At 40.2% G+C, this 26,843-nt stretch overlaps 2 protein-coding genes across 9 annotated transcripts in view; one reads left to right on the top strand and one right to left on the bottom strand.

Annotated features, from left to right (window-relative positions):
- Nucleotides 1-2,683, bottom strand: part of SMPX (small muscle protein X-linked) — a 41,410-nt gene extending 38,727 nt beyond the window's left edge. Inside the window, exon 1 of one of the 6 annotated variants that reach the window (XM_030019608.2) lies at nt 2,527-2,683. The gene's annotated coding sequence lies outside the window, so the exon portion shown is untranslated. Of the gene's footprint in view, nt 1-2,000; nt 2,233-2,526 lie in introns of those variants that run through there. The other 5 variants (XM_030019604.1, XM_030019603.2, XM_030019606.2 and 2 more) reach the window with 5 other exon arrangements.
- A 9,983-nt stretch (nt 2,684-12,666) lies between these two features.
- MBTPS2 (membrane bound transcription factor peptidase, site 2) overlaps nt 12,667-26,843 on the top strand; it is a 44,458-nt gene continuing 30,281 nt past the window's right edge. For 2 of the 3 annotated variants that reach the window (XR_005932815.1, XM_030020202.2), the window contains exons 1-5: nt 12,667-12,834; nt 17,980-18,128; nt 19,860-19,998; nt 23,835-23,938; nt 26,438-26,565. Coding sequence is in view for 1 of the 3 variants with exons in the window: in XM_030020202.2 (XP_029876062.1) it covers nt 12,760-12,834; nt 17,980-18,128; nt 19,860-19,998; nt 23,835-23,938; nt 26,438-26,565 (595 nt within the window). In the remaining 2 variants the exon portion in view is untranslated. The remainder of the gene's footprint in view (nt 12,835-17,979; nt 18,129-19,859; nt 19,999-23,834; nt 23,939-26,437; nt 26,566-26,843) is intronic. The other variant, XR_003924274.2, reaches the window with a different exon arrangement.

Here is a 26,843-nt window from a genome sequence, read left to right as displayed (position 1 = left end):
TTTGCACAGATTTCAAAAAGCCAAAAGGATTTACTGCACTCCCTCTCTTCCTTTTTTGAAAATCTTTACTATGCATAGAAATAACTGTGCTGTTAACCAGTGGTTGTATTCCAAACATAAATACAAAACAATCGCCCAGTTTATTGGAAAGATGGGACCCATAATACGGAAAAGTTTAATTAATTTTTCTTATCATTTTCTCCTCTTTCTAATCAGAATGAAAAATGGAAACAAAAGCACAGGGAATTAACATAAAACATTTTAAACCGCCGTGGATCTACTTTCTAAACACTGCCACAAAGAAATTCATGCTAAGATGTACTTCTCCATCTTGGGTGCCTGTGCATTGCAAAAACACCAATACACATTTCTCGGGCCACCTAGAGCTAAACAGGCAAGGATTTACATTGAATCTCAACTTTAAAACAAGCACAGCAACAGTGCTCCTCAGTGAGGTGCTCCGGGTTCACAAGAAGTCTGCGTTCAAAACGACTGCAATCAGACACCGGTTCCTAAAGACGGATGCATGATACAATTGTGTAGGACTGCTTTTGGAGGAGGTGATTTTCCTACCCGTTCATGTTGTCCTCATTACCGCCAGAGAAATCAGGACAACAGCACGCTACTGAGTAAAAATAGACAATCTTCTCTGGCTCTCTGCCGTTCCCTCCCTTCCCTGAGTTTCCCTCCAGAGCAATACTGACCATCAACCACAGGAAGATAAATCTTAGATTACAGATGCATTTATTACTGAAGTGATTAGTTCATTTTTATAAATTCCTTTGTTCTTCTGCCACGCATCTCAGTGAGAGAGTCAAGAGTGCTGCACTGATTGTATTAAATTATTTCTGGCATTCCAATCAGCTCTGCAAACTTGAAAAAAAATCACTCTTCACCCGCATTTCCGTGGCAGGAGTTCACATGTATGCAGCCAGAGGAACGCAGACGCACGCAGCCTGTATTCCCCGGTGTCTTTTTTGGCCTCCCCGCACCTTACCTTTTACCTTTTATGGGCTGCATGCTGAGCCAAACTTAGAAAGCAACGGCAATGTTAGTTCAGTTTGGAGCTGTTTTATGCCAGACTTCCCCTGAAAATTCCCTTGCTTCGCAGTGAAAGTACTCATGAAAAGTATTACTTGCGAAATACAGGACTACTACGGTGAAATAAAACAGTGTTTTGAAAAGAAACTTTGTAAAACAAAGGACCTATCTTCTGTCCCTCTGCTAAAAATAAATTCTGACGGGGCTGCAGCAAGATAATAAGCTGACTTATTCAATTTGCTTTAAATACGATGAGATATCATAATGCCATCTTTTGTAATCCGCACAAGAGATGTACAGTAGCCCACAGACGACAGAAAAAGCCCTCCCCCCGCCCCAGCTGGAAGCCGTCCTTTCCCCCCACCGTGCTCACGGCATCAAGCACAACGGGTATTTTGGACACAGAACTGCAGTGTATTATCTTATTAAAAGGCTTTGACGGGAACTACACTACTGTGAGACCCAGCTAGTACAAAGAAAGAAGAGAAACCCCTACTTTGCAGCTTCCAGCCTGTTACACAAAAACTTACTACATGCTCTAGGCAAATGCAATCGTATTTTCTGTAATGCAGTTGTCTCCGCTACAGTTACCTGTCAAGCTTACAGTGAAAGAACACCTCTCTCACCATCAAAACCCCCGTGTAATATTTCACTAGCCATAAGAAACATATAGAAAACAGTAAGCATGTACCTATGTACTACAGTATTCGAACTAACACACAGTTAACGCTTCTTATGAGTCACCAGGATTTAAGCGACTTTCTGTTTTAAGTCTTTAAAGATCCCCACAGACTATGAAGCAATAACTATAACAATCTGCTCTGAATACGCTGATACGCTGTGCGAGACATTAAAATAAGCAGAAACCCACAACTATCGTAGTCACCTCGCGGCAGTTATTAAAGAGTTTTCATAAGGGTCTCTCAAGTTTTTAACTGACCCCTTCAAGATCAGCTTACTTATTTACTTATATAAGAAAAGCTCCAAACCGTCAGGCGAGTATGTGCACCTCCTTTCGATGCTGAAAGAGGTACCTTCTTCTACCAGCTGAGGTATTGACTGCGATCCTTTTAATGTGTCTGAAATAGCTCCGATGCTTTCAGCCCGGACGGCACTGAGAGCTGCTCCAGGCTGGAGTGGGACTCGGCTGAGAAGCGAAGTGTAAAAGGGAATTCCTGTCATAGCTTCCAGTTGTTCTTCCTAAATATAGAGTTCGATTCACCCTGTAACTTGGTCCCCTGTGACACTTGACCATCATAAAACCAGGGCTCAAGTGTCGAGCAGGAGGTGTTGAAGGAACACACCTTTGGGTCCCTTTCCATCCCTCCCTCTCCCTGTCCTTCTGGGCTTTTCACTAACGCCCGGCATACGGCGGCAGAAGGTAACGCACGACTCCTCCCGTGGCGTTCAGGGCAGCTCCCTACCGCCGTGCCGGAGAAGGAAACAATTACGGAGACGTAATTACGAAGAACTCAAGACACTCACGTATCTCAAAGAGGAAGATGACCACGCAGACCGCTCCGTTAAGCCTGTGACTCATTCTCTGCTGCCCTCTTTCCCAAAAAGTGCTGTCATCTGGAAGCAGCTGATGAAGCTGGTGACTTGCTCGAGCAGCTTGCAGACTGCTCCCCGAGCAGCCCCGACAAGACGGACACACAACGAGGCATGCACCAAGCACGTGCATTTGTGTTAGGTCATGACTGACGGAGGCACGTACAGCAATCAGCTTGTTCCAAGGAGACCCCCCGGCCTATTCCTTCAGAAAGGCTGAGCACGGCTGTTGTCAAATATTTTGAGCCATGAGACGAGTGTTGCACTTAAAACGCGGCAGGGTTCACAACAGGGCTCACAGACCTGCCTTTTGCCTAGAACGGAGGCGTTTGCTGTTGCGGCCTCAGGTCCTGCCTTCCGGGCGGCTGAGACCACGTTAAAGCAAAGCTAGAGTCAGATAAGTGACTTTACAGACCTCCTTGCGAAGGTTCACATTTACAACAAAAGTATTAGAAGGCAATGAAAGAGGCAATATATTTTTGTAACACGTGGTCTTCTGCATGAATTTATTTCGGTTTATATTACAATAGTTATTTTACAAACCAGTTCTGGAATACAGAGTTCTTCTTCCATGTGTCATTACTTTAGCAAAGGTAGGCCATCGCTTACATTTTATAATCCCAACATCTTGCAAATACGCCTAAGAAATGCCAGCTCAACACTGTTTCCTTCAACAAATTTTCATAGCAGTGACAAGTAACTTAATAGCGATGTGTAAACAAGAAAAGAATCTACCTCTGTCACATACCTAACACCCACAAACTATCACACATAAACTGTATTAAACTGTGGGGATAAAAGGGGTAACCCCAAATTTCATCACTAACATCAGAAAATGTAGATCTGAGTGGATTTTAAAGGGAAAAATAGACACTTTCACCATTACTTTGCAGAGTACCATTACCTTTGAATAACCACTGGGATGCACAGCCCCATGACTTGCAGATTCATCTGGTGAATACGTGCAGCAGATGACTTAGTAAGTAAATAATGAGGCATATGTGCATTTCAGATGATGGAGTCAATGCCTGGCAAGTTAGGGCCAGGTACATAGACACACATTGCATAAAATTATTACATCTCGTGTGCAGAGATCCAAAAGACATAGTAACAATGTATTTATTTGAAGTATGAAAATCCCAATATAGTTCAAAATACACTTTTGTTGCATTCCTAGAAGCTTGTCTAATTAACATGCTTCCTGGAACAGCTTATTAGTTTTGAAAGCCAGGATGATGGTTAATAGAAACATGTATGTATCTTACTTCTTGACTGAGATATTTCACTGTATAATGTCAGAATTGTTTCTTTAAGCTGTCACTACTTAATATGCTTACTTAAATGTTTTGCTTTTTGAGAAACCCCATGAGCACAGTTATAACTTCCCTGAGGCTCCCAAAAGAAAAATATTTTTTCTATTATAGTCCAAAATGGTTTAGTGTAATGCAAACAATATAATACAATTGAGAATGCAAGTCAACAAAGGAGCAGTCGCAACCTCAGCTCACTTGAAATAAGACTTCTTTAAAGTAAAAAGTTAAAAAATACATTCCTGGAGTTCTGCTTCAAATTACCAAGTAGTAGCAACATATTATAGATCTTTGGCAATACAAAACTTTGCTTCCCTACCTTAATTTTAGCTCTGTAAATCATAGCTTATTACCAGGTAAGAATAGTGGGCCCAAGATATTAAGTATTTGGTTAATTAATTCCTATCACTACCTCCATTCGAATTGTTTGGAGAAGAATACGAAAACTAAAGTTGCAGTGCAACTAGTGCAACTATTCTCTTCATTCAACACACCTAAGTTATTGACTAAGATTTAAAATAGCAAACGTGCTATCAGACAGATTTCTCAGAGGACTAACGTAGAGGATCCTGGACAAAAAAAAACCACCATCCATTTTCTAACTCACACAGTTTTTATTTGTGCTTTTAGGCTCTCTTCCATTACTAAAGATGTATCTACTGCATGTAACAATGATTTGGCACATAGGCTTGATGAAAGACAGAGACTTAGCAATAGCACCCAGTCATATGAGGTTAGACAGAACTACAAAAATTTAAAATACAGTGGAACTAGCAATTGCGAGGCATCAGAGCCCATTCTTACTCTTGCTTTAAACAGAAGAAAATTTTGAATCCTAGATTGCAGAAAGAATATCAGACCTCAGCTGCTTTGTCAAAAGAAAAGCTGTTTGAGGAAGTATCATCTACTGTTCGATTGTTTCTCCCAGTCTCCCCCAATCCATATATTTCTTAATATCAAGAAAAAATCAAGCACTTTCTCTTGAGTTTCTACTTGTACAGCTATGTCAACAAGAATAACATCAGGCTACTTAAATAATGAATGACATAAAACAGCATGCAAAAATGTTTGCTATTATCTAGTGGACAAGAAGTCAACAAACATATCTAAATTAGCTGACACACAGCTGTTTCTGTGACATTTCTGAGCTGCTAAATATTAATTCAACTCCTGCATGCTCTCTTTCTTTTCCATATAAAAGCATGATGATTATTATCACAGGCTGTTCCATCAAGAAATAATTAGCCTTGTATTAAGAAGATGGTCTCACTAGAGGCTGCCAGTGACCTTGTTCTAAATTTCAGAGTTCCAGCATCTTTTAATAGCATTGTTAGCATCATCTAAAAATCTGTATTAAGTTCTAAAAACTGCATTATGAATATAACCCACACAAATGCTAGAACATCGTAGATTTGACCACTGAATTACCCAAAAGCCATATTCTCTGTCGCTTTGCATTCTATAAAATTCTTACTTACCAAAATGTTTTGAGTAACTGAAATGTGATGATGACGTGCAAGCAACAAATTTGTTTCCACTTTTCTCCTGGGAAATTTTAGCCACTATACCTGGCAAAGCTGATACCATAAGAAAGAGCAAGGGTACTGGCAGATTTTTGAAGGCAATATGAATTTTAAATGACATGCTGATTTTGTAAACATCCTGTCTGCTATAATGATTCAGCACCATTTGGAAAAGAAACAAAAAACATGACATTGCACCATCAGATATTGTTCTGGGCAAACAAGTTTGACAAAATAGGAACTGACTGAATCATTGGTGAAATTTTGAGCAGAAAGACTGCTCATCGTTTTCACAAATCAGGATAATTTGAATAGGCATCTATTATCTTTTTCAATCCTATAACAGACTTCTTTTGATGAAGGCCATCCCCATCAGTTGATTGCAGCTGCTGAACACTATAAGCTCTTGTCTTCAGTGGTCAGATTAAGACCTCACCTGATGCACAGTAAGGAACTTTGCCATTGTACCCATCTGACCCAAAGATGTACGAGAACTAGGTACAGATATACCAGAGGACTTGGGGACTCAGCACCACACAAAGCAATGTGCTTATCTCTTGTAATAAAGCAGGAAAAAAAAAATGCAGCTGTGCAGGTAATCAGCTCACACACAGCCATGTTTCCGCTGTGAGAGCAATCATCTGAAGTCTAACAAAGAGAACAAAGACTAATTTCTGATGATTCCTCATCTAAATGGCATATTAACAGGAATAAAGACATGGTTGAGACATGAAAAAGCTGCCTGGTAGAAAGATGCACCCAGAAGAAGGGAGATGAGGCAACGGGCTGGAGGAAGCAGAATGTCATGAACATTATAAAGAAATGAATGCCTTTAGATAAAAAATGACCAAATTCAAGGACAACTGCACCAACCTGCTGAATCATACGTGATTTGGTTTGTATCTGCTGAACAGAAGATAAAAGATGAAGACTGATAAACTGTGGGTGTGAAGATTTTTAAAGTTTGAATCAATATCAGGACACTTAACCTTAGCTCCCATGTGTCATAAGGAAAAAAATCCTTAGCTTCTCCTACCTCCAATGTTCTGAAAAATAAGACAATTAAGAATGAATGCTTTCCATGGTGAAGATATGAATAAATCTACTAGTCATACCTATCTATCAAGTAGTCAAACATGATCTACATCAAACCTTACTTTTATTGAATCAGAACTGCTACGGGAACATTTTTCAATCATCTGTGGTCTCCTGCCATATAAATATTGTACCTGTTCAGAGAGAAATTGCCAAAAGAAATCAGTGCTGGCACAGAAAGACCAGTAAAGTCCTCCAGCTCCTGATTTCTAAATGATGTTTCCCAATACAATATCAAATCTCAAGTATTGAAAATGGTATAAACAGTTTCTCTTAGGAAATCACACAAAGTAGTTTTTAAAATCTTCACATCTTACTTTACACCCATACGAAGTAGGGTTGTGGGCTGGCAATATCTTCTATCCAAGGATAATAACAAACCCGAAAAAAGAAACTGTAAATATTAAGCTGCTTCATTCAGTCACATCAGGCTGTGCAACACAGGGGGTAGCCCTTTGAAGTATAGTTCAGTTCTCAAGATCTGGAGTGAAAAGTGGTGCTTGAAAATCATCTGTCCTGGAACTGACTTTCGAGAACTGCAGCCTGCTCTGTGTTCCCTCTGCCCACCAACTATCGGTGAGGTGCTGGGCCATGATCTTTATACTCTGACGAGAGTATCCTTGAAGATGTTCACAGCTTTATTGCAGCCAACTCTCAAACTGGTTATTTATTTTTATTAGGAAGAAAGGAAATATTCTTAGCTCAGGTTCCTGACATAAACTGACCTACGTAAGGCGAAACCCCTGTTTTGTCATGGATAGCTCACAGGTGCCCTGGCTGACAAGGACCAGAGGGGATTTGTAGTACTGGGACACCAGTCAAGATTACAGTTTAGCCAGTGCGTGGAGGGCTATGTGATCATGAAGCAGCTCCTTACAGCCTGGTCCTTGAGGCAGAACAAAATCAGTGCTGGTTTAACCGGGTGCTGTGCTGTATGATGAAGCAATTCAGGAGCTACTTCAACCTTCTGTACAGTCCAGGCGGACAGTTATGGCAATATCCTCATTAGTTCATCCTGTGCAAGACATTCCTATTATTCAGAACAGCTAAATACCTTATATGCATAGGTGAATAGAAATGCTACAGGCTTTAACAGTCTGTTAAATGAACTACAAACTACTTCGTCTTCTCCAAAGTGTTATCTCACCTTGACTTACTCAAGCTAAGCGCACTCCTTTCTCTAGTGTTCAAGGCTGCCCTACAAGTTTTGGGGTTGCAACTTGATAGGTCTAATGGTATCTTGTGCATTTACTTCAAGTTACAGTAAACATGAAACAATTAGACCAAAATTATTCTATATTTGTTTTCCATTCTGCAGTAGAATAGGGGATCATGTACATAAGGACTTCATGGGTAATTTAAAGAAAAAAAAAACACCAAACCATAACTGTTTGGCATTAGCTTCACTTGTGTGCTCTCTTCCTTCACTGACTGAGCCCTTTTCTCCCTGCAGCTTAGGTAAACCCATTTTCAAGGACAGACTTTTGAAGCTGTAAAGGGATCCCAACATAGGAGCTAATGCTGAATAGCTACTCAACAGTAGATATTCCATGCTTTTTCTCACATACAACTTCCAAACGATTGCAGAGGATGCAAAGCCTGACAGGTGAGCAAGCAAGACTATCAGCTAAAATGAGTAGCTGAAGCCCCAAACTAAAATTCTTACAGAACTGTATTCTAGAATAATATGCGGGCCATAACTCTCAAGTTTCTCCGTTGCCTTTGTTTTTCTTTAGAGTCTGACACTCATTTCCCCTTGGAGTGCAACAGCTTTGGAGGAGCTTCTTTTAGATGTAATTCCAGTCACAATGTGCCTAACAGAATTACGACGGATGGGTAAATGCTGCAAACTGATAGCAATTAAGAAAAACCTGTCATTTGTTTTGCTATAGATCAGCACTAGCAATTAACAAATGGTGAAAAAGCATGTAAACTACTCCTTGTAGCAGATGAACCAAGTAAAGGCATGTTTCTATGAACGCTTGTGCTTTTCCTTTACTTATATGGTTCACATGAACAGTGACTTAAGAACAAATTTCATTTGTTTTAAGAGTCAAAATCCCACCTTTCCTGCATGTATTTTTGGTAACCAGGTTAAATGCTGCAAACAAATCCTGAACCTTAACAGAATATTTTGACCTCATTTCTATTTAAATAAAGCAAGACTGTTTAGAACTGTAATTGGAACACAAAAAAAAACCTATCAAGAAAATTGTGTAACATTCTGCTCTTTTCTTTTCTAGGCACAGCAAGGATGAAAGGTTTTTTTCTTTTCTTGTTTGGGTTTCAGTTTAAAAGATCACACATATTACATGTCGCCATAATTCCCATTACCTGGATTTCTCCCATATACTGAGAGTTTTACATAATAATATTAGTAAGGTAAATGAAGACATGGTTGTCCTTCAAACATTTACAACCAATGCTATACACATCTCTGTAGTGTGCCAGTCTCTGTATCTCTCCTCTTGTGTCTCAGATTTCTTCTTTTCTCTGATCTTTTTATTCCCTCCAGAAGCAATTTCCTAACCTGTGTAAGTGCTTAATGGACCACCTATTTCATCTTTACCCATCTATTTCTTCTTTCATGCATCCTTGTCTGTACTTTAAATCCTCAGCTAGACTTGAGTGCTCATTCTGCAAACATTCACCTACTCCATGGAGGCACCCCTTCAAGTTACGCTGGCATATAAGCGTTTGCAGAATCATGTTTTATTCCAGCCTTCCTTTCCTCTGTTTAGCTCATCTCAATGCCCAACAATCCAGTGATGAATACTACTCAGAACGTATCTAGAAACCCATTTGCTCTCCTCAAGGCTCAAACACTTACCCAACCAAGTCATGTTCTGATTGTATGGCCTTTAAACTGGCAAAATTTACCACCTCTCCATGCCCAAATCCCCATCTTAGCCGATTTTAGGTCTGAGCCTGCAATGAACTGTGATCAGGTACAATTTCTCTGAAGCCCTGCAAATCCCTCTAACATCAGAGCTTTTGAAAGTATTGTTAAGACTGGTTTTACTTTTATTTTGCAATGTGTCTTCTATGGTGGTATCTGAATAATCACGTATCTACTTCAATTATAGATCAAAGTTGAAGAGACATTAATTATTAGATGTGTTGATAATTAATTTTAAGATAAATATATTTACTATGTCTAGAAAAAGATGTCTATGACATTAAGCCACTAACTGAATTTGATAATATCTTAATTAATGTATTATTAACACATTCTGTTTGGTATTTACTTGCCAAATTGCACTTAATCAGTATCATTATGCTTATGAGATTATTCTTTTTCTGTCTAAAGTTTTGCGCGAGCTTAGATACTCTTGCCTGATGACTGAAACTGTTTTCTAGCATTCTTTGGTACTTGCCCTTTTGAGGTCCACACGTGCCCTCCCATTAATGAACACCTCAGCTTCTAAAACTCCGTGACTTCTAAAACTCTGATAGTTACACTGCTTTGTAACAACGCATGGATACTGTGCACTAACCTGATTACTGCATGGCGTTTTCCTTCAGTCACTACTTTAGCTTAATATGTGGCTGTAAGGAAAAACAAGCAGTGGTAAAGTGTATCAGTATCTGTACTACCTCCTGAACCATTTTGAAGTGGAGAACTTTAATCCTGAACACCTTAATTTTCAAAATGCAAAATGCAATCTCTCCCTGTAACACTCCACAGTCTGCAACAGTCTCATTCCACAGGAACAAGGATTAGCTTTGCCTTTCTGCCAGGGGCAAAATGCGCGCTGAAGTTAAGCAAGTAAAAACAGTGGGGCTGGCAGTTCACCCAGAATATCTATCTTCTGCATTCTAGAAAATTCTCATTTTTGTTTTCTTGTGATAAACTTTCTAGCAATAAAACACAGACTGCGTATTTTAGTTGCATTCTTTTTTATTTGCACTGCCTATTTCTATGCCAACTCAATAAAATTCAGGTCTGTACTTTATGCGGTATACTGAATGAACTTAGAGAAAAATACAATAATGTAACAAAAGCTGTTTACTGACTGGATCATTTAAACATGTCCATTTTACTACACTTGATTTCAGTGAGGCTATGCCACTAGTAGAAGTGCTTGTGTTCTTAACTGTTTGAATACAATTCCCCTCCATTGCTTCCAAAGACCCCCACTAGAATAAGTTTTGTATATTTATATTAAATGCATGTTGGTCTATGGACAACTTGAGTTTTCAACCAATAAGGTGTAGAATTTACCACATCTGCACCGTTTCTCAATGATTTGCAATTGCACTTGCTAGATTGGGAACCACTGCAGAAAAGTCATAATCAGATCTGATTATTCTGGGACTCTTTATAATTGCTTTGAGATGCTGGGGACACCCCAAAGTTGTCTATGTCGGTGCACGAACTCCACTTTGATTGCATGCAAGGCTAGATACCCTTCCCGTAATTCTTCAGCTTTTACGTTGGAATGAAATTCTTTCCAAAGTTCTCATAAGGCATCAGTTAACATGAACAGCTCCCACCAAAGGGCAGGGGTTTAAGGATGATGGAAAATCTAAACTTGGAGGAAAACCATCCCTGACTTGAGATGAAAGACAAAGAAATTCACCAAAGAGAGAACAAGTGAAAGCGGGCATGCATTACCAGTTCTCACTTTCCCCTCTGCCTCCACAATGGCCAGGGCTGTCTCCCCTTACTTGCTTGCTGATCTAACCATCTCCCAGGGTATAGCCCCTTATTCCCCCTCAGCAATGCCATGTTATCGGTGAAAAGCAAGGGAGCTGAAAAGAGCCAAGGAGATCAGAGCTGAGATGTTCTTCCTGCTGGTAGCATAAGGAAAGCTCACAGCATCCATTTTGGGAAGGACAGGATGAAGCAGCATGTATAGAACAAAGAAAGAGCTGAAATACCTAAAAATGTAACTGAAAAACAGCATTAAAAACACTTAAATTCCAGCAGAAGGAGGGCTTGATGTATTTTTGGATTCAAAGGACAGACACCAGTGCACCTCTTTTAATAACACAACTTCTACAAAGCTTTCTGTGTGGAAAAGACAGGCTATGGTTGGTTTTATGAACCCTTCTCTTAACGGCAGTCCCAGCCCTTCCACAGAATGGTCCACGAACCCACAGACTAACGCACCAAGAGCTGAAGGATGGTTGGAATAAGCATTTTCGGGAGAAAGATGCCCTTCTGAGTAATTTCTCACCAACCAGGACCAAGGAAAGTTTGTCTGGAGCACAGAGGAAAAGGTGGACCTTTGAAAGCCTCAAACTGCAGAGGGCTCTCCCACTGCTGCTGTCTTGATTCCTAAAAAATCTTTAGAAATAAGGGGGAAGGAAAGGGGAAGGGGAAAGGGGAAAGAGGGAAGAGGAAGTTTGTGTAGGCAAATAAATTCCATTAACCTTTGCCAAATCTTGTACTTGTTTGTTTTTAGTGTTCAAGCTCTGAGTGAAAGTTTTTAAACTAAGAAAGGCCCTGAGAAATCAACTCTTAAGATTAGTGACCCCAAGGCACGTCCCACTTCTAGTAACAGCAAAAAGCACGCCCAACAGCAGTGAGAGAGATCGAGGCATACAACCAGAGAATTAGTGTGACAGTGGACTGGGAAAGAAACACAATGGCCCAGAGAGCGCTTGCCTGAAAGTCACTTTTACAACAAGCCTCGTGAAACCATTCTGTTGCATCACGAAGTCAGCGTTGCGTTTCTGGAAGAATATCCGTCGTTAAGGTGAACCCTATTCCTCCCTCAGCCCCAAAGCGCTTCCGCAGTCTGCTTTAATCCCACCACCGCAAACTGACTGTTATTCTCCCACACGTTTTCCTGACCACTTTCCACAGGGGTACGGCCTCTCCACAGGACTCCCACCCGCAGCACCACAGGCACTGCCAGGGCCTAACGGGCAGCGGAGCTCCGCTAAGGGGGGGGGGTGGCCCGCCTCCGACTGCCTCCTTCATCCCAGAAGCAACATAAAAAGGCCGCGTTCCACCTCCTCGCGAGGCACGTAGACATAAATAGCTGAGGTAAATTTAGCAAAAAGAAGGAGGAACGGCGGCGGCCCGCCCCGCAGGCGCAGCCCGCCCCGCCCTCCGCGGCGGCGGGAAAGGCGGCCGGCTCACTGCGCACGCGCACGGCGCGGCCACGACCTGCCCCGCCGCTCCAGGCGTAGCCCGGAAGCGTCTCGACCGGGCAATATAAGCCGATGGAGAAAGGTTCCGGGATAAATTTAGTTCCGGGGGCTCCTCCGTAGGAACGGCCGCCGCCATGATCCCGATCCCGGTGGTGGTGTGCGTGCTGGGAGGCTGGTGCGCCATCTACCTGGCGGATACGCTGCTCAAGGTGAGGGCTGTGGGCGCAGGAGCCCGGCGGGAGCCCCCGGCCCCCCGCGCAGGCCGCTTCGGTCCCCCGTCCCCCTCTTCCCCGGGCGGGGTCTGGAGCCCTCAGAGGGGAGAGGCCTCCCCGCCTCCCCCAACCCTCCGAAACAGCGGAGGAGGCGTGCTGGTGGTGCTGGTGCTGGTGCTGGTGCTGGTGCTGGTGATGGTGGCCAGGCGGCTGCGGGGGTCTCGGGCCTGTATGCCAGGATTAAATCTGTGAAAACGATAGGGAATCAGGCCTTTAGCCTGGTGGTTAAACGGTTCTGTGGCACCTTAGGGTGCTTCCTGGGCTTTAAAGTGTTAGTATCTTTTAAAAAAAAAAAAAACAAACGCAAAACCCAACCTTAATTTATAAGTTTGCTGTGCTTTATAATTAACCATGATTCCTCTAAAATGACTGTGTGAAAAACCATAACTAATGCACGTTTTTTTTCTACTGAACTACCTTAGTTTTACTGAAAGAAAAAAAAGTTGAGACAGAGCTCAGTACAAATACTTTTTAAGTAAATAAACTTCAGAGAGTATTCTAAGGCTCATCTCTTTCCTCCTGACGGAGAGGGGAAGGCTTGAAAAGAAAATACACCAACAAGACATCACTCATTGTATCTAGGGATGTGTTTGTGCATTGCACGAGTCTCATGAAGTGGTTTTCTGTTAAAGCTCGAGAGGTATGATTTCTAACAGATGGCTGAAGTATGTACACAAACTAGGATGTATGCTGGTTAAGTATGAGGAAAAATGAAAGGTTTGATCTCTAACTTTCTCTTATTTTTTTTAATGTTAAAGTTTTTACAGTCCAGGAGCTGTATCTGTTTCTGCCAAGCGCAGATAGGGCCTAGTGATTTCAGAGTAAAAAACGTTCATTTTGTCACTCCTGTAAAATATGGGAAGAAGTATGAGATTTTAGGTGATGAGAAAACTTGGAAAAATAAGTGGCTCCCCCTGCTGCTAATTGTTGGAGAGCAAACGTAGCTCAGTAAGTGATGAGAGCTATTAATTGCCAAATAATGGCAATAAAAAATACAGTAATCTATCTGAAGACTTTTCAGCTTTTATCACGTCAAGTCTATATTAGGTATTTGGAAACAAACATGGCACTGTTTTGAAACACGTTAGAAGATTGGCCCGGTACCAGAAAAAAGTGCTCCAGACCGTAGCGAGACACACCAAAAACCACCAGAAAGGTCAGCTAACAGGCTGGTTTTCTTTTGGCAGTAACTTTGTGTCTGATGAAGAATCTTAGCATGTGAAGAAAGAGCTGACTTCAGGTAGTGGACCTGTTGTGCTACAGTGCTGAGACCCATTTGTATCTCTGAGATTCTGAAGATGTCTTTCAGCATGAGACCTTAAAATCATTCTCTTTCATTGATAAGAATAGCCACTGTTTTTCTTGTTACAACCTCTGGTAGAGGTTAGCAGCGGCAAGGGAGAAAAAAAACAAACCACATTGTTTGGAGCCAACTTAGTCCCTGATTTATATTGAAAAAGAAGGGGGAATGCCTGGAATGCTATAGCAAGCAAGAGAGTCCAGGAGTTACATTTTAACTTTGATCTTTTAACTAAAAGTTAACAAAGGTTATTAATCGTCTAGAAGTATGTGGGAGCTGTTGGGTTTTAGTGAACTGCCTGGTAGATCTCATGTGCGTACATCTCAATGATAAGTTTCACTGAGCACCATAGCCAAAATAGAATTTGGATTAAATAACCAGATTTATATTATTAGGAAACTCAGGGTTGCTTGTTTTATTGCTGGTACTGTAAATCTCCCACCACATTCATAACCCGAGGCTGCTAGCAACTGTAGCAAAAGGCAGTCCCTGCTTAAACCTCAAATTACTTCAATTTAATTACACCAAGAGGATGTACAGAGCATGAGTGAAAAATAATACAGGAGTACTTTTCCATGCGTGATCCTGTTGATATTTTTGGCAAGAGAGGGATGTGTGCTGTAACGCGATGTTTATTCTGTAAACTTGTTCAATGTGCAATGTCTCTTGCTCAGTTTGTTCCCTTACTGGTTTTGTTCAAACGTTTTGTTAGGCAGTCTGACTCTTAGAAAGTCTACAATATAGAAGACATAACTGTGTGTATAAATGCATTTTTGCACCAACAAATTCACATATTATTATATTGCTAGAGTTACATTACAGGATTGTGTTAGCAAACTGAAAATATGCCGAATCAAGCTGGGACTTGGAATTTTAGGTCCCTCTTGTTGCTCTTCATTGAACCACTGGCATGAAAGTTTCCATTGAAGCTTGGATCCTACAAAAGGGAATCACTCAGGCAGACCCCTAAATTCCTGCTCCCTGGCATCCTAAATCATCCTGTTTCATTCTGCCTGAAGGATCAGGAATGAGCAAAGGCTAGAAGGTTGTCCCTCCTTCTGCTATGAGAAATAAAGGGTGCATTAAATGCATTCAGTCAAGGTTAGCCTTCGGCTTTTAAGGTCAGGAAGCTGAAATGGTTCAGAGCTCTTGAACAGATTTTGTCAGCAAAGAAGAATGTTAAGGACTCCCACTTGCTGGCAGATATTTATGGAGCTCTTGGAGTATTTAGCAGACGTTCATTATTTTCAAGGCTTGCATAAATAAAAAAGGCACTGCTTTTATAGTAAAATTAATATAACAAAGATCACTTAGAACTCAACTTAAGAGCTACGGCCTGTGTGGAGGAAGTTTGAAATGAAACATAGGATACCGACACACCTCATACCGGGGCATGAGGATGCACGTGGTAATGTGGTGATCCTGCTGGGCTCAGGACAGGAGGAGCAAAAGTTTGCAGAGAGCTTTTTAATGTTTTGCAAAGGGATGCAGTCATTTAGTGATCATGAATACCATTTACACGCCTTGTGAGGAAAATGCAAAAGGAAAATTAATTTGGGTGCCTTTTCTTTTTTTCCCCCATTTGGCAAATGTGTGGTCAGTAATCCCATATTTCTCATGGAAAACTTCATGTTTATTTATGCCTTGCTAGTACAGTGGGGCTGTGGTGTGGTTGGAATGAATTTGTGGCGTTTCTAGGGAAAAAGTGGGTTTTGCATGTGATAAAAGGAACACACTTTTAAAGTGCCAAATCAATATATCCAATTAGCTTTATTATAATAATATGTGATTGGTTGGGGTTTTTTTGGACTCTATGTGAATGAATGGGATGCACTTACTTAATTCCCAAAAGACAGTTTCTCTGTCAGAGGTGCTTAATGTCGTACGTATTTTTGATCTTAATTATTTGGTAGATCACGTGAGGACATCTTTTTCTTTGTTTCTTTGGCTTACGTATTATTAATTGTACAAGTGTAATCATCTTTGTGATCTGTTAAAGTTGGCAAATGCTGGGTCAGCAAATGCTGATCTAGTTGTGGACACTAAACCGAGTGGTGTCATAGGGCGTGACTGGTGTTGATGAGGGAATACATCACGATGAAAATTTCTGTCATTGCCCTCAGCTGACTGATCAAAAATGTGGCTGAAATCAGTAGGGTGAAGAAGAAGGAAATGGCAGACAAATACACAGGCAGAAAGGATAAGTGGTGTAATAGGTGATACCTGAACAATGACCTGAGTAAATGGGTCTTGTGTCCTAGGAAAATTGTTACTTGAAATAAATTTTTAGTGTTCAAATTTTAATTAATTCAACAAAATGAGAAAAGCTGTGAATATAGTTGTGCCAGATGAGATCCTCACTCCCCACCACTACCGCAGCAGGACGGGAGGAATGCAAGGAACTTGGCAAGTTCTAAATTTGTTAAAAGAACCACAGAGGACAGCCAGAAACTGGTGAAGTTCCTCTTGGGGGTGGAGAAGGGAGCCTGTTGTGCACTACACATTCCCCGTGTCTTCAGTAGGTGAAACTGTTCCCTGCTCTGAACATCTTTTTGCCCAAATAAAAACAACATTTAATAAGCAGTTTCCCAGATAAATTAACATCCTATTTTTCACGCCTTTCAAGAATCTAATTAATCAGATTTAACTTTCCTTGAAAATGTAAATGCTGAGAGTGAAGTTGAAGATGTTTTAAGTGCATGCCTATTTCTATTTTGATATTTTATCTCTATAAATACCGTTTACTTCTCAGGTTAGAACTCATAGGGAAACTGGGGAACAATGCTCCAGTTCAGTCAGCTCCAAAGACTTGTCTGGATTATGTCAAGAGACACTCCTGCCTTGGGAACTGCCCAAAGTCGGAAGGCTCAAAGCTCTGGTGTGCTTTTCCTGAGCTATGAGCTCCTCTTTCACCTCCAAGCAAAGCATTCCTTCAGTTGGGTTTCTGATACTAGCTTCCATGAAGCAGGCTGAGTAAAGCCTATTGAGAAGACAAGTGCCATGTACTATAAAGTAGCAATTGCAAAACTATGTCTATTGGTCTATAATATCAGATAATACTGCAGATAAGTATTAATCATATAGTTTATAGGTCACTTTTCTCATAAAGAGACATCTTTGCAACTAGTAGCAAGGCATTCTAGCAGTAGTATCTTGAAATGCTGGGAAGTTATCATAGTGAAATCACTGTTGCTCTAGAGGTTGATAATTTTAAATTCCTTCTGCTTTTTGTTAGCGTGATCAAATATTTCAGAGTCTCTTTAGACATAGTCTTTGTGTTTGAAAAATAGACCTTATTTTTACCCTCACTAAAGGGTGTCCACAGTACTGATCCATATCTCACCAATATTAGAAACAGTTTTTTCAACTGAAACCAAAAGAAGCCTTTTTCTTTATTGTAGTTTTTAAAATGTTTACTGGAATATAATTTCACATTGAAAAAATACTGTAAACAGTTCAGTCCTTAGCCTTCTAACCAGACAGTTAAAACCTACTGAAAGTGATTTAACACTAGGAAAGATGATACAAGATCTTGTTTGTCAAATTGGATACCCGATCTCTCTTGCAATCCTAGAACTGTTGCAATTTACATCAAAACAGTGGCATAATGTTTCATATTACACCTCATACCTACCTATATGTCAAAATATAAATAAAGTGCAGGACATTTACCTAAGTTATACATCCATTTATATACAAAAAGATCGCATTTACTGCTTGGTCACGTAACACAAAATCATCCTAGACTTTTTTGGTCAAACTAATTTTCCATTGTTTTGCAGTCATCCAACTCTCTGAAGGCATCTTATGAAGACTGGCTGCTGACATACGGCTTGAGCATCTCTCCTTTTCACATGCGATGGCAAACAGCTCTCTTCAACCGCCAGTTCTACAATTGGGGGAGATGGAAACCCAGATTTCTGTATTTATGGTATAAACTCAGGATTTTTTTTCCTCTGTCAAATAGAGTCAACAACTTAACCACATCTGTGCCTTTCAGCCTTAAAAGTGCAATGGATAGACATGGTTATTTCACCAGGCTAATGATAAAACCAAACTAGTGTGGTTGCCGTAATTGTACTGTGCCAGTTCAAGTCTTTCTCCTCTGCTAAAAAATACATAGCTGTAATATAGATTGCATACTGAGATGCTATAAAACTAGAAATCTGTAAACTATTGTTACCTATGGTTTGAACTATACACAATTCTGAAGAGTACAGCTATTATATGTAATACTGCATACAGAAGTAGGTCTGAAAGCAGCTTCTCATGTCCTAGATCTGTCCATCACTGTACACTGAGCTCTCCCCTGATCACTAGAGTTTACAAAGTATTCAAAGACAGTTGCGTCCCTGCTGTCAGTCGTTGCCCAAACATTCAGCAGCTGTACCTGCTTGAGAGCACATTGCTTACCTTCTGTCTTTCATATGCCTGCACCTTTCCCTGCTAAGATTGCACAGACTGGTTGCTGGGCATGGGTAAGTAAGCAGGGTGGTTAGTGTGGGTGCTCCTGGACCGGTTTAGAAAACTATTGCCTCAGTTGCCTTCCTAGCATTACTTTATATCTGCTCCGAAAATATAAAATTAGTAAGGTTTGAATTTCTTTTCGTTTCCTGTATTGCTATGCTCAGTGAGATAGTAATAAGAGATGTCTGTTTCATATGGGTTTCTTGTATGTAGTGCTTTTATTATTTCAGTCTGAAATAGTTCTATATCAATCACGGTTTTTTAATGCGTATAATTTATTACAGTATAATGTTTCCACCAGTTTCTTTAATTAACATTACAAGTACATGTTGCTTAAAATAAATCTACTAATTCCCAGTGGGCTTTGTTAAGGGTGGTAAGAGAACAGTTATGGTATTGTGAGAGGAAGAAGGACTGGTAGTGAATTGAAGTGTTTTAGCTAGAAAATAAACTTTATCACATCCTTCAACTATTGGACATTGTAAAATAATAATAACAACACTGAATAAAAATTCACCACTAGGTGGACTGATGTAAATTGAATGATTTTCAACACTGATTTTAATGCAAAATAAATTGGTGAGAAGGACAATGTTTTTTAAGTAATTGATTTTAATCTGATCTTGTAGTTGTACCTTTTAGCTGTTGTTCTTTAAAAAAGGCTGAGTCTCATTTATTGGTCTTTAGCTCTTTTTATTGTTTGTAAGGAAGATGCAAGATTTATTGAAAAAGGTTATATAAATAAATATGTATGCTGCCCCATCATTTGATCCAGGTCTCTAGATATCTGATGGTGTGATGCAACTTGGTACATTATACATTGTTAGTGAAGTTTTTATATTCATAGCTAAAGGCAAGTTACATGTATTGGGTAACTGAATAAAATTTAGAATGTGTAAGAACAACATAAAAATATTTGAAAATTAATCAGGATGTAGTTTGGATGCAAAACATTTATTAAACAAGGAAAATATTATATGTTATTAGTCAATGTTATTAGTATATGTTATTATTGTTACTAGTTTCCTTTAATATTTTTGTACTGGATTGTTGATACATGAATGGTAGTAGCATCAGATAAGTTTTGCCCTGTGAGTTGGGTGTGCTAAGTTGTGCTGAAGCAGTTACATGCTCGGAGAATATACCCTATCTTCTTGTGGCTATGCACTGCTAAACTATTTGCTTCTCTGTATAGGTTCAGCATAGGAATGGTGTTTGGTATCGTTGCCATGTTTGGCTCTGTTATTCTTCTCGGAAAGACACTGATGCAAACACTGACACAGATGCTCACCGAAGCACCGAAAGCCCAGAATGATCGTATGCTGCAAGTTGTGGTAAGTGTTCTCTCCTCAGGTCTTTATTTGAGAGTTGTGAACTGATCTTAACCAGCCTCCTAATGGGGTATGTGATGCTTAAATTCTCCCATGCAAGAATAACCTAACTCCTGACATTCATCTACATAAAAATTTGCTGGTTTGTTTTCAGCCTTAAAAATGGGGAGTGGAGGTAGTAAAACAGGGGAAGGCAAATGAAGACAAACATGTGGAAGAGTTTATATTGAAAATTCTCAGGAGTGAGAGCTGGCTAGTAACTTTGAAAAGCCCTAAATTATCATCGTACTAAGAATACAAAATGGAGCTAAGAATTTGCCTGCTCTGAGCTGTGCAATGTAGCAGCACTGGTGGCCTTAAAGTTTGCAGAGCACATCCATAATCCACAAGAAGAGAGGTGTTCTATTTCATTTATTACAATAAAAAACATCAGTGGAAAAGGAAAGAAGTGTAAAGAGCTTTGTGTGATAGTGGAAGCAAAGATTCGTTAGTGAAGAGATGGCATATTTTTTTGATTGTTCAAGGACTTATGCCCTAATTTACAGTGTGAAATTGAAAGTGCTGTTTCTGGCAGTATCTAGTCAAAGGCCTAATAACAATGTATTTAATTGTTTTATGGATTTCTGATGCTGGAAAATATATTGTGTGGTTTTAGAAAGGAATGTATTTCACAGAATGGGAGAGATTGCAAATACTGTCTGTTTTATCTCTGCGCAAGGCAGCAGTGGAAGAACTGACATTGCCTTACAATACTTTTAACCTGGAGAGATTCCTAGCCACCCTTATTTCCCCAAGAGTGCTGTCTGGCCAGAATGTACGGTCGTTTTCCAGAAATGCAGAAAGTCCTATGAGATTGCTCTGCCTTCTGCTGCATGGCCTAGAGCTGAGGTGCCCGATCATTTTCCTCTATTTAAATACTCAGCTCGTCTAGCTAACAGAAGTTGGGAATTGTGTGCTGCCGTGGTAGGCCTTCCTCTAAGTGCTAAACTGACTGCGTGCAGCTAGACTTAAAAAATTGCATGAGTGCAGGAAGCCTGATCATTAGCACATGCCATAAACTCGGTGCCTTTGGGACGGTCTGGGTCTGTCTCACACACGCAGGGTGAACACAGCAAAGGCAGTAGGTGTTGGCAAAAGCAGGCAACGAGACCTGGGAGAGAACTGCTGGTACTGCCAGGGCAGTCCCCTGCTCCACAGCCTGCTCCTGAATGATCTCCAGGAGCGGGCAGTCTCTGCGTCCAGTAGAGCACTGGTTAGGCATGAGACAGAAAATTGTTAATTTACATGCCAACAGAGTCTATCCTAAGCATGTATGTCTGCCTTACATCTTCATTTCCTGAGATCATTGTATGGATCGATCCACTTCTGTGACACCAAAGCGGTCAATTGCGATATATTGCTCTTTGGAGAAAATAACATAGAGGCAACCAAAGTAAAGGTGAGCCTTTGGAATTAATCTGGTGTGAATTGGAACTGTGAAAGCAGAAATCTAGGATAATGTTCACAGTTTCAATGTGGAATTGATTCCTCAGTGACTGCCTGCTGGCAGTATCACTGCACTCAAACAAAGGACAGACTGGTACTGAAAAAGATGTAATGTATGGGGATAATGTCATGTATGGGGAGAAGGTTACTTCTCCTAAGATGACTCGTGGTTCTCTTTCTTTCCTACCTCATTCTTTCATTTCTGAATGGTCACAGTTGTATAATTCTGCCTTTGAAAGTGTTTCAGTATTCTTTTTGAGGGGAATGTGCTAGCATAAGTTGACACAAAAAAGTGACCCATGTGTGGTTGCAAAGAGGTGCAGAACAAGTCAGGAGGACCTTCTCCTCATTTAAATTAGTTATTTGTATTTGACTGCCTGGAGGAGAGCAAGTTGGGGTTTTTTAAACTCAACTTTAGCCTGTGGCATAAATCTGTTTAGCCTTTAGCCTTTGGCTATGGAGAGAGGGAGATACTGTTCTGCTTATGTTTTATTAAGATTTTTGTACCCTTCCTCTTTTGTTCAGTCATGTACTTTATATAAAACACCCATCTGTAGGCAACTGGGCTGTTTTTCTTCAGCTGCCCCCTCTTGTGTTGGTTGCCTGTTGACAAAAGTGGGAAAGAGGCAGATCAGTTACTAGCAAAGGATCTTCTTTTACTAAAGGCATTTCCAGAAGACCATAAAATATAAGATGACAATGCTTATTAGCAAAATACTGCTATTTATTTCAGAACCCTTCATAAGAGTTAGCTTCCCTTTTAGGTGAATCTTAAACTAGCTTCTTGGACGTGAAGTCTGGAAGCGTCCAGGGCTGCGTTCTAACGGGCTATCGTGATGGTGGTGTTAAGACGACAACTCTTGCTATTGCTGTCTGTCCTCCCGCGAGCCCGGAGCAGAGGGCCACTGGCAAGGCCAGTTAACTGATGCACTAGTGCCACCAGCTGATGCTGTAATACATTCGGTGGATGCTTAACGAATGAAGAGCAGCTGTCTTCATACAGTGAGGTACGATAGTCGTGCCTGTTAAGACAAATAGCTCGGTCACGATCACGCTCTGGACAGAATTTGTGAAATGATTCGGTTTAACATTAATGAAAACAGTCTTTTGAAGGATTTCTTTTAGCTAGATTGTCTCACCGATCTATTGTAGAGTTCTGCTGCAATGGGTAGGTGAATGCATACAATCGAGGAATGTGCGGGACCAAATGAAGAATTGAACGGGATCTGCTCACTTGGATCTGCACCCTTTTGTGTCCCACAAGGGCAGCTTTTAGAGAGTCCTATAGGCAGGCTGGGAATTTTTACCCCTAGCATCTCTCTTCTGCCACTGGACTGCAATGGGAGTTGTGCTCACGTCAGGTGTCAGTGACTGCGGTGGAGCGTGCCCTGCCGCGAGCGGGGAGAGCTGCGGAGCAGACGGGAGACCTGTCGCAGAGCAAGCGGCAGAAGTGGCCTTATCCTGCTGCGGCACGGCGGCTGAGTGGGGATGGGAACCGAGCAGGAGGAAGGTCCCTCAGAAGGAAAGAGGGGATAGTTCCTCCTTCTCTGACTCGTGACTGCTTTGAAGCCCGTCTGGAAGCAGCTGGTGTCCCGTGACTAGTACAGGGAAGGACTTGGGGAGCGCTGGGAATCCACAGCAACAGGAGGAATGCGAGGAGACTGCATATTATGTCTTACGTAAATCAAAATAGTACACTCATTTCAAGTGCCTTTTTTTTTAAAGGTTAAATTGCCGTATATAGACTGCCAAAACTTGAACAATAGAAAAAAGTTACCCTTTTTTTGGCCTTGTAAATTTGGGATAGTCTCGTGATTTGGATAGCGAGAGAGAAGGGAGACTGACAGTTCCGGTTGTAGGCTCATTTTTTGAACTTTTAGGGCTCATAGTGTTTCAAGTCCCATACAGTCTTTTTAGGGTTTTTTTTGCGGGGTGGGTATTCTCCATAGCTACATGACTGGCTGCAGGAAATTGTCAACTAATGCTCACAGTTGCCAAGCCTGTTTCATTTGAGTGGAAGTCTGTGTACATTTTTATAAACTTGTTGAGCTTAATATAGAGTAGGACACATTCTGTCAGGGCTGTGGGGAATAAGTAGGGTGGGGAGAAGGCTTTTGTGCCTGGAGAGCTTTTCAACCTTCAACAAAAGAATATATATTTAATATATTTTAAAATACATTGAATAAATTGGGAGAAGAGGTACAAACTGATAGTGCTGCATGAGAACAGCCCCTATTCTGTTGTGGGTCTGAAGAAGCTGAGTGAGAGCAGCAAGTTTAGGGGCAGAATGATTTGTCTTTGTACCCCTTGGTTTCCTCCTGTGTTTTGTTTTGTTGTCATGCCCACATCAACAGGTGCCTGGTGTAAACTTGCCTGTCAGCCAGCTGACCTATTTCTTCTCTGCAATCCTCATCAGCGGTGTGATACATGAAGTCGGCCATGGGGTGGCAGCTATTCGGTAATACAAATTACTTTTCTCTTACTATGTGCCAACAAAGCCTAATATTCCAGAGCATGTATTTAGAGGTGAATGTTGTTCGCACTGCTTCAGTTTATCTAGAGAGTCTGTCTATTCTGTGTTTCATAGCTTCCTTAGATTTTAGGTTTGGAAGGGCGTACAATTAAGGATAGAGTTTTAATGTAGTGTCTATTCTACAGATCATGAGAAAGGACTTCTGCTTTGCAAATAAACCATGCTGCCTCAGGTTTAAAATAATACTTCTTTAAAGTGGTCCTGTTTTTCACACAACAATTGCATTTCTGCAGCTGTGGCACTTGAAGAGGACCCATGCGCTATTGCACAATGGTACTTTAAAATAGATTTTAAATTGATATGTTTAAACATAGCTTGTGAAGTAGCATACAAACAGGCTGAAGCAGTAACTCAGTCAAATGTGATTTGCCCCTATTAGTCTGTGTTGTGTTAGTTTTCATCAAAGATGATATTTTTAATGTCACTTAACTATGATGATTACTTCACAAAGAAGTTATTTGACATGGTTAGTCATTACTGTTAAATGACACTCTAGCATAAGAAGGTTAAGTGGTGGTTACTGGGACTGATACTCAGGTGTCCTCTGCATTTCTCCTGGACATCGTCATTATGTGTCCCATGAGCGTGAAGCTGTTTCTCTGATTTTCATGAGCGTAGGGAGTCATGACTGCATCTTAACCCATTACTACCTTTTTTTATAACCCCAAAGGTTCTCAATTAAAGGGCTGGTTTGGGACCCTCTGTTTTTCATATGCTCTGTCTCTCAGCTTTTTTCCCCTAATATCCACAGGGATTTTTCTGTAGAGGATGAAGCTCTTGCTCATCCCACCACAGGAAAAAGCAACAAAATTTCCGTTCTCTTGCAGTGCCTTCACATGTTGCTGGCTAACTGCAGAGAAGCCAGGAGTAACTGCAGAGCTCTTGTATAAGCAGAATGAATAATTCTTACACCTTAGTGGTGTGATATCTTCATTCAAGATCTGGAGCAAATGCTCTGAATATTCAAGTTTGGGTTATGTTTTTGTCAAAAAATTGATTCCCGGCTATTCCGGGGGAGAAATTAGTTTGTCCAATGTACATTGCTGTTGCTGTTGCTCTTTTCTGCTTGACTTTTTTTTTTTTTTTTTTCCTTCCTCCTAGCACAGGTTGGGTCTATAGTGCTGTTACAGTCAATCCTCAGGGTTTAGGCTTTACTAAATAGCTATGCTGTGTGCAAGTTTTACTATTCTGGCAAATCACTTTGACTCCCTGAAATCTAATACACTTTCTCCAACTTCAGTTCAAGATAGGATTGGCTATGAACTACAAGAGCTTAAAATATTTGAGCCTTAGCTTAGTCAAGGCTTGTACCAAAAAAGCCTTTTTCTTCTTTCCTCTGTACCTCCTACCCAAGTCATGAAATCAGGTATAGGCATTAGACTGCCTATTACTAATTGGTAGCATGGGTGTGTCTGATGACTTTACTCTGGGGAATTAATGTATTACTTCATTCTCATTAGTTTTGTATAATTCTGTGTCGTCTTTAATGTATATGCACAATAAATAAATAAATAAATGTGAATAAATAAAATACTATGCCCAGTGTACTGTCTCAGTAAAGATATGGGATTAGCCGATCCATGCCTCGTTTGTCTTGGAATAATAATTGGAAGGTAATTGTCTTAGAACATGATTGTCATGCCCCTATAAGTCCCTTATGAAATTTCTAGCTTCATAAAACCTTTACATAGTTATTCCAAAAAGTGCCATTTAAAGGCAATTGTAAAACCTCTGAAATATATATATATTTAAATATATTAGTAGCTGACACTGCCATACAGGTAATATATATATATCTCTCTATGGCAGTGTCAGCTACTAATATATTTAAATAGCATTTGTCCTTTTAACTTCTTGACTTGTTTTCATTTTTTCAGATGACATTTCATTTTTGTTATGACATCTCATTTTTGTTAGTTTACAATTTACTCTAAATTTCACTTACGAGAAACAGAGAAATTACAAGTTCCAGAAATCTCTAAGTGTTTCTTTAAAAGGAAAGTGATTGCTTCTTCCAGAGAATTTTTCATAGATTAGTTTGAAACTGCATCCTACAGGCTGCCATTTTTTTACTTAAAAGAAAAAATCCCCCAAATGTTAAAATATATGTTGACTTGAAAGTAATTTGGGGTTTTTTAAGTATTTTATGAGTTGCTGCTACCAGGAGACAGAAAAGAAGTTGAACTTATCCTTTGTTTTTTACCAGCCTTACAAATGTGTGCTGCTTAAAAGTGGCGACTACTGCAGAAAACATCCTTTAGTTTAATTATCTTTCAATTATTCGTATTGTGAAAAATAAGTTAGTTTTATAATTGTAATTTTAATTATTGTCATTGTCAAAAATGTGCGCTATGTAGAATCTCTCAGTTTTTCTTTAGTTTGTTTACAGTAACACCACTTCATTTTTCTTTTCTTCTTTTTAAGAGAACAAGTACGATTTAATGGATTTGGGATTTTTATCTTCATTGTCTATCCTGGAGCATTTGTTGACCTGTTCACAACCCACTTGCAACTGATATCTCCAGTCCAGCAATTAAGGATATTTTGTGCAGGTAATAGTTTGTGCTTTTTTATTAAGTCTTTGCTTAGCACAGTTACTTATTCTGCAGGCATCATTTGTGAATCCTTGATGGAGGATTGAAGGTTTAAAATGAGGAAGTACAAAAGCTTCTCTTTCCCTAAAGGTGATCCTTCTGTTCTGAATCTAAATTGTGATTTCAGAAAATCATTTGATCATTACTGTCCATATTGTGCTGTTTACTGGAGGAGACACAGTTTCTAGGAGCTTAAATGAGTACCAATTTCCTGTCACGAAAAATGTTACTATATC

This window comes from Aquila chrysaetos, chromosome 7 (genome assembly GCF_900496995.4).
Source record: "Aquila chrysaetos chrysaetos chromosome 7, bAquChr1.4, whole genome shotgun sequence".
Lineage (NCBI taxonomy): Eukaryota > Metazoa > Chordata > Aves > Accipitriformes > Accipitridae > Aquila > Aquila chrysaetos.
The sequence above is the reverse complement of the archived record's forward strand: the minus strand, read 5'-3'. Positions and strand labels throughout refer to the sequence as shown.